Below are 14,638 nucleotides of genomic sequence, written 5' to 3' on the forward strand. Positions count from 1 at the left end.
GTGGGGTGTGTGTCTGTTCAAGTTTAGCTATATTTCCAAGAGAATGATGAAAAGAAAAATTCTGGAAGCACGTGGAAGACTGACAGTCTCATCTATTTACCAGTTATACAATTATGCCTGATACAGATATTCAAGTACTGATTACAGACAATTCAAACAGTATTTCACAAACATCACTATAAAACTAGATAAGACCAACAAATCACCACGTGTGCTTAGCTTGCATAATGTCAGCATGGACTTCATGCAGAGATAACACGCCTGCCCGTGGCAGTTTGTAGTGGCTGCATGACGTGTGTGAGCTCGATATTCTTCTTGAATTCTGGATTTTGCAAAGTACTTCCTAGGTGGTTCTATCTCTCCTTCTCTGTATAATTTTTGCTCTTATTGAGAGCAAAATGCATTAATTTCCTCTTAATTATATAAAATTTGCTGAAGAACTGCTGCAGTAACAATAAATTAAGCCAAATATTGAGCCCTACCCTCTTTAAAATGCACAAGCTAGACAACAAATTTATTTCTGGCTAAACCCTGCCACGCTGTCTAATGTTTCTTCTATTGAAAAGTCTTAACTGACGGTTTTCAAACATACTTAAAAAACCCAAAACACTGTAATTTTCAGCCAGTTTTATTTTCCTGAATGTCTGTGAGGAGCAGACTGCCATTTCTGCATTTCAGTTTGCATAAACTACTCAGACAAATGAATACAGACTGAAGAATAGCTTTCATAGTCCTCAAATGTACCCTAAGATGTATTGATGTATTTTCCTGTGTTAGTGGCCTCTCATTTTTATGTGTCACATCTGATTTTGCCAAATATTACTATATATTAGATTAGACACTGGACGATATAAACTCGCTAATATGATAACTCCTGAGTTCTAGCACATGCTGGGGACAAAAGCAATTCCATGCACTATTTGCATCCTACAAACCTGCCTAAATGCAGGTTGTATAGGTGTATAAACATGCCAGAGAACTCCGGTTTGCTGACATGATAACCAGATAAAGAACAACACAGATAAAAGGTGATTTAAGAACGCATGTTAAAATGCTATAGAAAAGCTGACATTCAAGCCTAGTATCCAAAGCTACATGCTCCTCTGGATTACGTTTTCTCCTAACAAAGCATGCTGGTGTGTATTCCTTCTCCAGCAAACACTGGAAAGAGAGCCAAGCAAGTCAGCTCAGAGGGTTCTCTGGCACCAGACAGCTTCTCACCAGCTGTGCAGCTCAGGAACAGAGAGAGCCAAAGGGTCTTACTTATCTTTCCTTACAACAGACTTAGTGTGATAAACTGCAGTGGTCTGAGAGAAATTACGCCCTTTTTACCACCTTGCTCTTCTCCCATAAGCCCCCTCCAGAAACCTATGCAATGTACTGTACTTTCCAGTTAATGGGAAAAACATTTTTAAAAGAAAATCAATCTGCCACAGAAAAAAAAAAAAAATTCCTTCCCCTTTTCTTCCCAAATACTGAATTTCCTTGTGTCTCCATCAAAGGCTTAAAATGGACAAAACGTATCCTTGGGCCAGAGCTGGCTGTTTTTAATGTGTACTTGTTAGAATTTTAAGCTTATTGCCCCAAATGTAATAAGCTATACCTGGTGCATGTATTTCTGACTCTGCTAGAGATGCCACTCTGCAGACAAAGAGGGATGAGGGAAGCTCTGTGAGACATCACATCCACCGTATTATGTGGATATCTCACATAATGTGGGATAAGCACAGACTCTTTATCTAACACATGCTGGGCTGTAATGAACCATCCCAGCAAGATCAACAAAGCAAGATCCAAAGTCCAGCAGTACTATCATGCCCAGTGCAAATGTAACACTGCATGATCAGGTACGTACGGAAGAGAGACAACTGCTATATACCTGACTGTGATAATGACAGGTTAAACCTGTTGTATAACAACAACAGGTAACAATGCAGGCCCAACTCCAGGTGGGTCCCTTCCAACTCAGCATATTCTATGATTCTGTGATTCTATGAACTCCTGGCCCTGCACAGGACACCCCAAAAGTCACACCATGAGCCTGAAAGCATTGTCCAAATGCTTCTGCCAAAATTCTGCCAGGCTTGGTGCTGTGACCATTGCCCTGGGGAGCCTGTTCCAGTGCCCAACCACCCTCTGAGTAAAAAACCTTTAGTTCCTAATACCCAACCTAAACCTCCCCTGACTCAGCTTCATGCCATTCCTTTGGGTCCTGTCACTGGTCTCAGAGAGAAGAGGTTGGTACTTCTCCCTCCTCTTTCCCTCACAATAAAATTGTAGACTTGTGATGAGGTTTCCCCTCAGTCTCCTCCAGGCTGAACAAACCAGACGCCATCAGCAGCCTCTTAAAAGGCTTCCCCTCAAGGCCTGTCACCAGCCTTGTGGCCCTCTTTTGGACAGTCTCTCAATCTCTGTCTCTTTTTATATTGAGGCCCCCAAAACTGCCCCAGCACTCCAGGTGAGGCTGCTCCAGCTCAGAGCAGAGCAGGACAATCCCCTCCCTCGCCCAGCTGGTGATGCTGTGCCTGCTGCACCCCAGAACAGGGTTGGCTCTCCTGGCTCCAGCGCACTGCTGACTCATTGAACTTGATGATTGCTGTGGGTCCCTTCCAAGGCAGGATATACTCTGATTCCTTCTACAACTACCAGCCAAACTTCTGCAAAGCTGCGTGGAGAGGTGCCCAGTTTGGACTGAGCCCAGCTTTCACCCATTCCTGCAGACTTGTGGATGCAGCTGCAAACAAAGCTAACAGCAGCAACAAGCATCTGGTACTTGCTGCCCATGGCTCCCTAACTCTGGCCTAGCTGGTACCTCTAAGAAAGCAGAAGTTTCTGTCTGAAATTATGAAAACCAGGAAAGGAACTAGATAAAATTTCCTTCTGTATCTCTACACGCCCCTGGGGACAGGGGGACTTTGCTTCCAGTCAACATAGAAGTGAGTTACTTTGCACAGAGATCCCTGAGTCCTAATGCTCTGTAGTTCTTGTGAAGAAATATACTTACGGACAATAAAGACTATGTCCTGGTCATATATCAATACTTTGTTAGATATTTTTATAAATTCTATTTATTTTTTCATGTTCACATACATTTCATATGGTGGTGAAATATTTTCACTTATTATTCTTTAAAGCTGGAGGCTTTAAGGAACAATAGAAAGTATTGTCTCAAAAAATTGTAATCCTAATTTGTGTTCAGAGAAATTTGTGGTTTGGATTTATTCCTGTAGCTTATAGAAGGCAAGTTCAAAACAGCATTGAAGCTAGAATGTATCTGGGAATATCAAAAAAGTCAGAAGTTGTTCTGCATGAAACTAAGGCAGGAGATGAACAGACTGTCTCTTACATCTGTATCAGGGCTATATTGAAACACACAAAGGAGTTATTTATCCCATTCTAAAAATGCAGAATAAAGCTGTTTCCTTAAGACAAGGAAACAAAACCCTTTGTCATGTCTGTTATTCTCTTCGTATGAACACTTCTATTCTTAGCTGTTCCATTTTATGGTATCATTGTACTACCATAAAAGAAACATTTCTTTCTATGATAACTGTACAATAGCAAGTACAGTGTATGTCATACGAACTCCAGAGGCTGCAGTTCATCAATATTTAAATCTTGTTACCACAAAGAAAACAGCACAGTACTTGTATGCTAAGAAATCTGCAGTAATTTATGGACATACTAATTGCATAAACATCTATGCTGAACATAATTATAGGGCCAATGCAGATGCCCCAGGAACTGTGTAAAAAAATGTGGTATCTCCATGCCTGTTCATCCAGTGACCACAGAGTTAATCTACAGGGCCACTGGCCTTCCTCCACGAGGCCATAAACTCTTTTGCAAGGAAAAGACATACACAGAATTACATCTCACAAGGTTTAATTAATATGGATATTTAGGCCTTTTGCAAGACAGAGATGTTTCTTCCTAGAAGTGCATTTTTACCTCAAAGAGGAAGTACAATATTAGCTACTAGCTCTGGGGTTTTTTCCCACGTGAATCCTTCAGTCAATAATGATACCCATGGACATAGACTCTAGTCTGGCAAAGATACCTACTACCCCCTAATGCCATAAAGCAATGAGAAGGAAACTGCTGCACGCAATATGAGTGACCATGTGACTCATTTTCCTTCCCACCTGAAACATCACCTGAATAGTACTAATCTCTTCCCTCATTTTAAATAATTCAAGTATGACTAATGGAAAAGTTTAAGAGTTGCTTTGACAAATTTTGCATTGGTATCTTTCTTCTCTCTACATTGAGCAGTCTTTCCTTTCTTCTTTTCTAAATGCATTTTGTTTCATGGGAGAAGAAAGCATCTAGCTAGGAGTACAGCCTGACAAAGGGTCAGGGTGAGTTTGAAAAAGTATGCTTATATATAAACATATCGTACCATAGCTATCAAATAACCTGGTCTCCCAATAAAATCTTTGTAATGTGGATAGCTGAGCAAAGCTGACTGAGATGCTTAATCTGGGAGAAGCATCAACCAGAGACATGACAAATTCTTGGATTTTTTAAGGTAAGAAGAGTAAGATGCAGGGGCTGTGTTCTACACTGAATTGTATTTGGATGCAAGGACAGGCAGCATAAGTTCTTAATGAAAACAGTATTTCCTTCATAAAGAATGAAGGCAAAATGCAATTTTTTTAAACAGCCTAATCTTGCAGTATTTTTCCAGAGGAAATCTGAATTTTTAATTACGAAGTACTTTAACATGACAAGATATAGATGGTAACTGTTCTTTGCTTCACAGACCAGTAGTTTTGATCAAGATTTTGTCATAAGGATTGGTATAATTAGTTTTTATCAGATACCCTCATCTTTCAGAATAATATTATTCACTTGAGAATGAAGTTTCTTTGGTGTCTCTCTCCTTTTTAAAATTTTTTTGATTGTGAATAAACTTTGGAGTTATATATTGGAGAGACTAGTTTGCAAATGTAACCTCTCCCGACTCTGAAAGAAGGCAGCGAATACAGAGAAAAAAATTTGAAATCCTGATTTTTTAAAAATATTTTCCTTTATATAAAATTTGTTGTCTTGATTGCATCTCGTAATACTGAATTTTTTATATAGCTTGAATTTATATGTTAGCCAAGTCAGACCTCAAGTTTAAGTGTGAGCTGATAACAAACAGTTGTCATTAACTGATTCCATCTGACCCACTATTACCGTTCAGGCAACTGGGTCTTGCTGGCAAGAGGGATAATCATTAACTAGCATTTCAGAGAAAGTTTCTTCTTGTGCTCTGTTACATAGGAGCACTCTTATCAAAGCCACTTTAAATATTCTTCTAGAAGAATGAATACACATACGTAGAGACTAAGTCAAACACAGGGAAAAGCTCCAAGAGGATATGCTGTGTTTGTGTTACTCGGAGTATATATTAAGACAAGAGTCTCAAAAGTATTAATGGAAAACTGCATTGAGTCTTGGAGCTAAGAATTTATTTCTCCTCTATCTACAGTCAAAGGGTGTGAAAAAACAGTCATTGTTAAATCTTGTTTGGATGATCTTTGCTTATTTAGAAGAAATAAGCATTTGAAAGTATTTACAGACAGAAGTATTTACAAATATTTCTCCAAAGTCTCAGCTAGACTGTTAACTGAAGAAGCTAAATAATTTGGATTACTCTGCTCAATTGTATAATATATTGCTCAACCTAAGTAACAAAGAGAGATCAATTCAATCAACACAGACACAAAAATCTAATAAAATTGGGTCCTGACACACAATAGTAAATTACACAGAAATTTCCATACATGGAATTGCTTTTCACATAGCTATAAAATTTTTAGCTAAATTCTATTCAAGATGGGTCTAGTGATCTGAAAGGGTTAGTAACTGATATTCAGCTTATTATACATAAAAATTAAGAGGACTTCAAAAAGACAAACTTACCAACTTTTTTTCCCATTCCTTATTTAGATCATCCACATAGGAGAGAACAAAATCAATTCTCCTGACACCATCCCTGAAGAAAATAGAATCTTTGCTTTGATGTCTTTTATCAATCTGTAGAAGATACAGGCATATGAATAAAAAACCAAGTATTGATGTTTCTCTAAAATCTAACAGAATGCAAAGAAGTTTCCCAATATTGCCACAATTCTTCAGTTTCTTTACAGCTGAAGATATACTTGGGCAAGTTTTAACAAGGGCTACATCTAGTTTAAATAATTTCAAAATTAACTGCATATGTCTGCAAGCATTACATATAAGTAACTGGTACAGGAAGTATAAATATATATATATATATATATGTTAGTGTAGCAATACTTGTGAATACTTGAAGCAGGTAGCAAAATGTAAATTCCATGCATTTTCCTCTACATAACAAGATTCACTAAATCAGCCACCAGAGAGACATATGTCCCAGCAATGACCACATATAAAAACAGCTCGCAAAAATACAGGGGTGATGTTTCAAAACTGAATATTTACTTTCATGGGAAAAAAAAATACACCTAATATATCAATGTAACAGGGTAATTAGTATCTCAATTGATCTATTAAAGGTCATATTTTAATTTACCAACGTGCCAGAATGTCTTAGTAACAACATCCACCTTTTTCACTATTAGGCCACAGTAATTAATGTTAGGCAAATAAAAGACTGTAACCCCACTCTCCTAGAGAAGTTAACTCATATTAGGTAACATTATTTATTATCATATCAATATTCAGCTCTATCGAATCATGTACAAGGCATACAGCAAAATGCTCTCCATAGAAGCTAATATTCTAGTTTAAATGTAACTCTGTGCTGAGGAAGGTTGGTGTTACTTTTTCAACCACACCTATCAGCAGAAGTGTATTTGTAAAAGGCTGAATTGGGGTTTTATTTTATTAGAGTAGGAACAAAACAGAGTAACTCAGAGGATTATGTCTCTGTCTTTTCCCTCTCATACCATGCAAGGATGCATGTGTTCCCTGAGAAAGCATATAGTATTTATTTATAGCTGTGAACCTTGCTCCCAGTTAACAAAAGGCACCACACAGTGAAGCATGTTATTACTGCAGCCATCCAAGCCACTTGCAATAGCATTCATCACTGCTTTACCCTGAGACGTCGCTTCAGGAACAGATTATACTTCCTTCCACTCTGCTGGAATAACCAACAAGTAGTTAGGCCCACTGCTTCTCTCCAAGAACCAACTGCTCCAAGCACATACATCCCAACTACAGTGAGCAAGAAATCCATGTCCTTTAAAGCTAGGAAAAGCCTCCAGCCACCAGAAAAACACAAGCGCCCACAAATAATATCACTATCATGTATTTTCCATTAAAGGCAAAGCTGGGCTGGAATCCGTTTGGACAGTAAAAACATGTTTTAAGCTAATGAATCCTATAATACTAATTGCCATCATTTGGATACTCATGCAGATTTTAAAAAGAGCAATAAGAAAGTGGTTTTGAGTGTAGAGCAAAGGTACCAAAACACTGGCTCATGCATAGTGCATGCATGTTTCTGTTATACTCATGTCAGGTTGGACCCACCGGGACATAAAAAGACAAATGGCAACCATGTAATTCCAGAGCTGACAAAACTACAAGTCATAATATCCATGTAATTCATATGTTTATCTTTAAATAGGCTGAAATTAAATAAAAGTAATTGAAAATCCCATTGTTCCATAGTGTTGCACAACTTTATGCATCTGCATTAGACATACTGGTAACTGCTGAAATCAGATATTTGCATTATGGAGAATTCCTGTGTTCCTGAAGCTATCCTAGCCCTTGGGGAGCTACAAAACACTGTTGCAAATTAATGCAGCACAAAAAAAGCTAAAAGAAATTATTTCCTGAAAATGCTGCCATCCGTTCTTTGCCTTCCCTCTTCAGCAATTCTGTTAAGGTTTTTTGCTGTTTATCTTCTTGAGAAATACTTACGGCAGATCAATTAGACTACTTTGTATGACTGAAATCAGGACAGCTACCTCAGAATGCTTTTGCTTCCAAATGCAGTATGTCATCTTGCATGATTAAAAGGCTCACAAAAATCATGGAATCCAACAGCAGAAAAGAAAATGCATTTTTCTGTTCTATTTTGTACTTACAGGTTTAGGTCTTTCTTTGCAAATATAATTGTGACTACATGCAAACTGCAACAGTATAGATACTAAGTTAATCAAACTAACACAGTGCATAGAACCACACTAACATCTGTATAGAATCAACAGTATTGTAATTATTCAGCATTACAGTAAGTGAACCCCAAAGTGTATTCTAACAACCTACATGGTTAGTAATTGCCCTAAAAAAACCCACCCCAGCCACTGATTAAAAAAGACAGTGACTTCATAAGTACAGAAATTGTTCTAGTGAACTAAATTCATATACATAAAGAAATAAAACAATAAGCAAAACTTACTCCAAAAAAAAGCTCCTGCTGAAGGAGTACCCCAAATTGTTTGGGTTGAATAGTTATAATCAATAATTCAATACAATTGAAGAAATATTTAATCTTTATTGCCATCAAAATTTGGTAATTTTCTAAGATGTATCAGAATCCTCAGTAATTAAAGGTCTGACTATCAATTTAAGAAGATGCAGTAGTCATTGTCAGATCTGCTTTTAGAAGGGGAATACTTATCACTTCCTTGTCCTTCTGTACATAGGATTACTCATTATGGCTAGTGACAGGCCAGCTTATTAAACCCATAAATTATTCCATTTTGCTGCATTTGGATTTCCCAAGGAGAACAAGATCAGTCTTGCATATGCACAGAGGTTTGTGCATACATGCACACCTACAAGTTTAACATATATAAAAAGTTTCTAATTTGCATTGATTCTATCAGTGAATCTTTAAACACTGTGGATTTGTACATCTTATTTCTTAACAGTTCTTTCCAGAACTGCATGAATGCAGTTAATCATCTGGGACAACCTGCAGTTATTAAATAACACTACACCCAATCACAGAAAATATTCTGAACTGTGTTCCTCCTGCAATACAAGTACCTGAATTAAAACTTCCCAACACAGAACAGATAGCAAGATGAAGCTTTTTAGTAATTAAGTTACACCCAATGAGGAACTACAGAAGAGATGGGGCCCTGAGGCATGTGGTGAAAACTCAAGAAGCAACAACCACAAGTCACAACAGGAGAAATTCCTACTGGATGTGAGGCTGTGGTTGAGAGGGAATGGGTACAACAGATTGCCCAGAGTGACTGCATAATCTCCATCCTCAGAGATCACACAGCCTGATTAAACTAGGCCAGGACTGTGCAACCTAACCTAAGTTTGAAGCCAGCCTTGCCTTGAGTAGGAGGTTGGCCATCCAGAGGTCCTTTCCAATGCAAGTTCACTGGAGGATTCTATGAAATGCTACTGCAAACATTCAGTATTTACCAGGGCTTTCAAAAAGTTGAATAAATCCATCAACTACAAAGCAAGTTTACAAAAACCACCTGTTCAAAAAACAAATACTACCCTCTAATAGCTTTCCAGCCTCAATAGCCTCGTCATCTCTCTAAAAACTATGTGACCTCACCGCTTGTGGACAGATGTGCTAATTGAGTGCTGTAATGGTCTATCATGAAGAGATAAATTTTCTTTTCATGTGGCTACGTAAGTGCAAACTTACCGGATTCATATGGTACTATATCAATAGTTATAGTTATCCTGTATTTGATGATTTTTGTCTAGACAACCAGCACAGGCTGGGGTACTGGACCATGTCCAACCAAACAACCCTCCAAGTACCCAGACTTGCAATCCTCGCCTCAGACACAATCCAAAGCCCTGCAGCAGGAAACCCTGACTCAACAAGACAGGTGACAGGGCAGACCAAGATGTCAGTAAGGAAACAAAGCACAGCTCAAGATGAAGTAAGGCTGTAAGAGCCCATGGTTCTGCCCAGACTGGTTTGGGCACAGTGTGTAAATGCTGGCTGGAAGCCCTACACAACATTCAGATCCACCAACACTTGCCAGCGCTGCTGAATGCTTGCTGAGGAGTCCTTGCCCGCCCTGCTCCACAGGTGCCTCTGAGACACTTTGCCAGGGCCAAGGTAAACAGTCGGACACAGTGAGCTGGAGAGCGTAAAGCAGCTGCTGGAAGTGGCAGCAACCACTAACACTGGCACAGAGAGTGCTTCAGGGAAACGACTGCGGGCTGAAGCTGAGCCACGGGCACTGTGCTGAATGTCACTGTGGCTTCACTTGCCCACCCTGGCACACCAACAGTGGGCCTTTGGCAGTGTGGACAGCTACTCCTTGATGGGTTAGCAAAACAAATATGTTTTGCAGATTATACCTGAATTATTTAATCCTGTATGTTTTTATGGAACTCCGAGGGATTTCTATTTCTGGTTATCCACCCAACAGGAAATGGGTCTTTACAGCTCACTTAGCACAGCTCTCACCTTGTAGGCATAGAGCTTCCTCCAAATACACTCTGCTACTAAATACCCCAGCCCTCTCTATGTCCATGCTTCAAAGACAGGGAAACTTGTCCTAGAGAAGTACTTTTCAGATTATTATTCAGTCAGAAAACTGCAAGTTCCTTAGGGCCTATGTTCAGAAACACCCTTCCCAAATCCAGTGCCTCAGACCTCAAGGTTTCCCAAGTGTCCAACCCCACAGAGCTGGGACTGCAGGTTCAGACCTGAGCACCCTTCCCCTTCTGCTTTTGTATCTTGTATCTTTTTTGTGGGGAGGTGGTTTAAAGCAGCATTTTCAGTAACAAAGCAGTAACCAATACCAACTGGAGATGGAGAAACCCATTAGCTCCATTAGTTGCAGCACAGGGAAGCAACTCCAGCTGTGACTAACAGGAAAGATGAGAGGTTACATTAATACCATAGAATGGTTTTTATGATCCCCATCAGCACACCAAGGAATTATATTATCACAGTCCTACATTACCAGGCAAAAACATACCTGAAATTACAACATTAAATTGATTTGTAACATTAAATTGATTTGAAACATTTGTCTGGCTTACAAGATACAGTCTACAAAGAAAATATTTATTTTATTAACTGCACACCTTTGATAATCACACAGGCAAGTTAGATTTAAAACAGACAGTCTAAAAACCCCAAAGAACTACATTAAAAAGCAACCAGGTAATTTATGTATTAGCAATCCGTGGCACAAAAAACTTTCAGAATACAGGAATGGACAAAAATATAAGTTTTGAAAGCTGAATCAAAATACAAGAAAAGCATCCATAACTGAAAGGGTAGGAAACATTCAATGGCTTAAAAACAAAGTCATCGCCTTCACTTAGATCCCCAGTTTGCATGGAATATTTATATACTCCTCCTTTTCACTGACTTAAAACATGCTGCAGGAAAACCACATGGATTTAAGTGCTGCTATGCTAAATATGAATATATATATTTATACATATATATGAACTTAAATGTAACTTTATAAATACATATCTAAATGATATAAACGTATTTCCAAAAGTAAAATGTTCCTGGAAATACATTTACAGAACATACAAAAATAAACAGGTACTCTCCTGAAAATCAAAATGGCAAATTTCTGGTTTACGCACTCAGTTTCCATTTTACCAGAGTCCCTTTCCCTGAAGTTCTCATCATTATTCTTCCTTAAAGGAATCCATGCAACTGAAGAGCTTACTCAATTTAAAGACATGTATTAACAACACTCTTAACACCACCCATTCCAGTTTTCAGTTATACTTCATGCAGGCTGTAAGGTTGCATACAGAACCATAACCTTTCCCATTCAAAGAAACACAAAATCCCATGTATTTCTTATAGCTAAAACTTGCAAGCTCCTTTTTTCACCTTCACTGATGTTTCAATTTTGAACCACATTAAAATCTGAAAGCTTGAAAACATGCATTTCAAAGCAGTTTAAGACACCAAGATACTTGCACTGAAATATAAATGCACATAAAAAGCCTCTCTGGATAAAAGAATATATTAGACAAGAACATAACAAAGAAAAATAAAAAGTAAGCTAGGAGAGCGTACATGTTAATGGAAGACACCAGAGCCCAAAGTAAGCAAGCAGACAAGTTTTAATACACCTCAGCATGTACTTTTTCAGCTATTTTAAATGACTTTTTATACTTTTTCTCCATAAACCAATAATGATTATTTAAAGTTTTCTGATACATTTGAGAATTTATACAGTTATCTTGCCTGTGAATTTCAGTAAGTGGCTATTCTGAGCCTTTCCTTATTATTTACTACAATAAAAAAAAAAGAGGCAACATATTTCAAATTATGTCAGTGTTTGTTTCTTGCTCTTTAAAACGTTTTGGAGTATCATGCTGACTCACAGAGCCCTCAGGCTATCATGATAAAAAGGAATCCCACATTTGTTAATAACACCAGAGTCAGAATACACCCTATATCCCATCAAACCAAAACAATGATAAAAAAGCAAACTTTCCAGTTTTCTCCACCAATCTTAACTTTTCAATTTTGTCTATTATTCTTTTGATTTGCTTCAATTTATCTTTTAAGTCATCACCAGGAATATATGCAAAACCGCATTCATTTTTATAAGCTAGTAAAAATTGTTTTTAGAAGGATGGCATCCTTGAAACTGGAAAATTTTCTGGTGAGGGACATTTTGGCATACTGTAATAGAAGACGCCACACAAATTCATGCAAGGAAGCATGAATACTTCTTACTGCTTACCACTTGATGTTCAGGGATGAGTAAAGTAGTCTCAGTGCTGTTTAGGCCCTGCCAGTGGCATCACGGGAAAAACATAATGTTGTTAGCGATGATGCAAAGGATGCTTTAAAATTAAAGGCTAATTCAGAAAAAAGAGTGTAGCTCCTGGTTTAAGTTGCTGAAAAGCTCTTCTGAGTGATAGATGGATTTTCAATCGAGATATTCAAGAGTTTAAACCAACCTCTACTTCCTCAGACAAGCTTGGTCTCTAGCCTACAGCACCAACTTTTACATGGTCCATACTGATTTTTAAGCATTAATAATTACAATTTTTGGTAAGAGTTAAACAGTATTCCTCATCATTTCCATTAGAAAAAAATACAGTCTAAACAAGTTGGTACAGATTACTGTTTATAAACTGACGAAGAACAACTGTTAATAGTATTCTCATTTATTTTGATAGCAGAGAGAAAATGTACACAGCATAGATGGCTGTGCTTGCATTTGGAACAAATGTCCTGCCCCTTACTTGGCTATTTTTTAAATACAAACTCAAATTATACAGTGGGCACTGAACAAAAACAAATGCAAGCAGACAAATCCTTAATCTCAGAGTGTAGACAAGGTAAATTGGTACCAGTAATTGCAGTTACGCCTAATGAGACTAGTGAGGGTTTCCCAGCTTCTGACCCACACCCAGTGGGGCCCTACCCTGATTTTAATTGTACAAGATCTGGGTGCTCACTGTTTTCCTGTGTTGGTGTGGAGGCTGCTGCAACATCCTCAGGCCACACTCCACACAGGATGGCAGAGCACAGCCATCCTACACACATAGCCATCACCTCTCTGGGGTCCTGGCCCACCACCGCGGCCTTGCAGCAGCGATGGGTTTTGGGATCAGGTGCTGCTATTGGAACGAACAATGGTTTACAACACCTCAGCAGTTTCTCAATATCTAATTCCGTTAGTTGATAACTTATCACACTTTTGTTTTGTTTTGCTTTTGTGTGCTTTGACCACAAATCACAGACAGAATTAAACAGTGGAACCAAATAGCGCAAGTCCATTATGAAAACGCAATAGTTCTCTGTGGAATTAAATTAACTTTCAATAGAAGTAGAATACTAACACATTTTATTATTGTAGTACCATTTACTGGTTTAGAGTTGTAAAGTTTCAGAAAGTTTATTAACCTAAATCCAATTTTCATAAAGTACTGTTTATTATTTTTTAAATAATATTTTTCACTTTTAATACAACTTTTCTTGAGAGAAACCACTGAGGTCCATTCCTGTCCTGGTTACACATCAAGTAATACATACACACATCTTTACATTCTTTCTTAATGATGCCATCTCTGGGTATTTGCTTATCTAAGTAAGCCAAAAATGCCCTTTTCAGAATGCAGTAAAATAAACAGAAAGATCAATCTGGCTTTTGGCAAGGAATCCCCCTGAGAAACACTGCAAATATAAATAGCTGCACTGTGCTCTTGCCGTAAGATAGTCTGGACTGGGTTTAGAAGTCTAATCCTCGTGTCACTGACGCTACTGGAAAAACTTGCACTTTTAGTAGAGTACTAAGGGCTGAGATGCTTGAGTGGAAAGTTCTTCTCCAATTATACACTGTAAATATTTGCCATGTAAACTACTGTACAAACTGAACATCGATGAAAGCACAGCCTTGCTTTTCAATGCTACCCTATGGCTCCTGACCTGTCCATGGCACACATTCCCCCCATCCACGCTGGTACCCTTCCCTCTGCTTTTATCCAGCCTCTCCATCCCGTACTCCTCCCATTCACTGCTCACCACCTCCTCCATGGTTAGATACAAATACAGGCTTTAGTCACCCACTGCTCCTCACTGCTCACACTGCTTCACTCAGAGACAAAATTTTAATACATTTAGTGAAACACTAAGCTGTGAGGTGAAGACACACAGCTGGCAGAGGCCTTCGTATGTTCCTATGCATTCTGTGAAATGCTTTCCTGTTAGCCATAG

At 38.3% G+C, this 14,638-nt stretch overlaps 1 protein-coding gene across 9 annotated transcripts in view; it reads right to left on the minus strand.

The window, feature by feature from the left end:
• The window catches only part of ANO5 (anoctamin 5), a 55,696-nt gene that overhangs the window by 24,127 nt on the left and 16,931 nt on the right, over positions 1-14,638 (minus strand). For 3 of the 9 annotated variants that reach the window (XM_048306876.1, XM_048306874.1, XM_048306879.1), the window contains 3 exons: positions 12,657-12,704; positions 7,076-7,120; positions 5,914-6,027 (listed from right to left, as the gene is read on the minus strand). In XM_048306876.1, coding sequence (XP_048162833.1) covers positions 5,914-6,027; positions 7,076-7,120; positions 12,657-12,704 — 207 coding nt within the window. The remainder of the gene's footprint in view (positions 1-5,913; positions 6,028-7,075; positions 7,121-12,656; positions 12,705-14,638) is intronic. The other 6 variants (XM_048306881.1, XM_048306877.1, XM_048306882.1 and 3 more) reach the window with 4 other exon arrangements.

Source organism: Corvus hawaiiensis, chromosome 6 (assembly GCF_020740725.1).
Source record: "Corvus hawaiiensis isolate bCorHaw1 chromosome 6, bCorHaw1.pri.cur, whole genome shotgun sequence".
NCBI classification, from domain to species: Eukaryota; Metazoa; Chordata; class Aves; order Passeriformes; family Corvidae; genus Corvus; species Corvus hawaiiensis.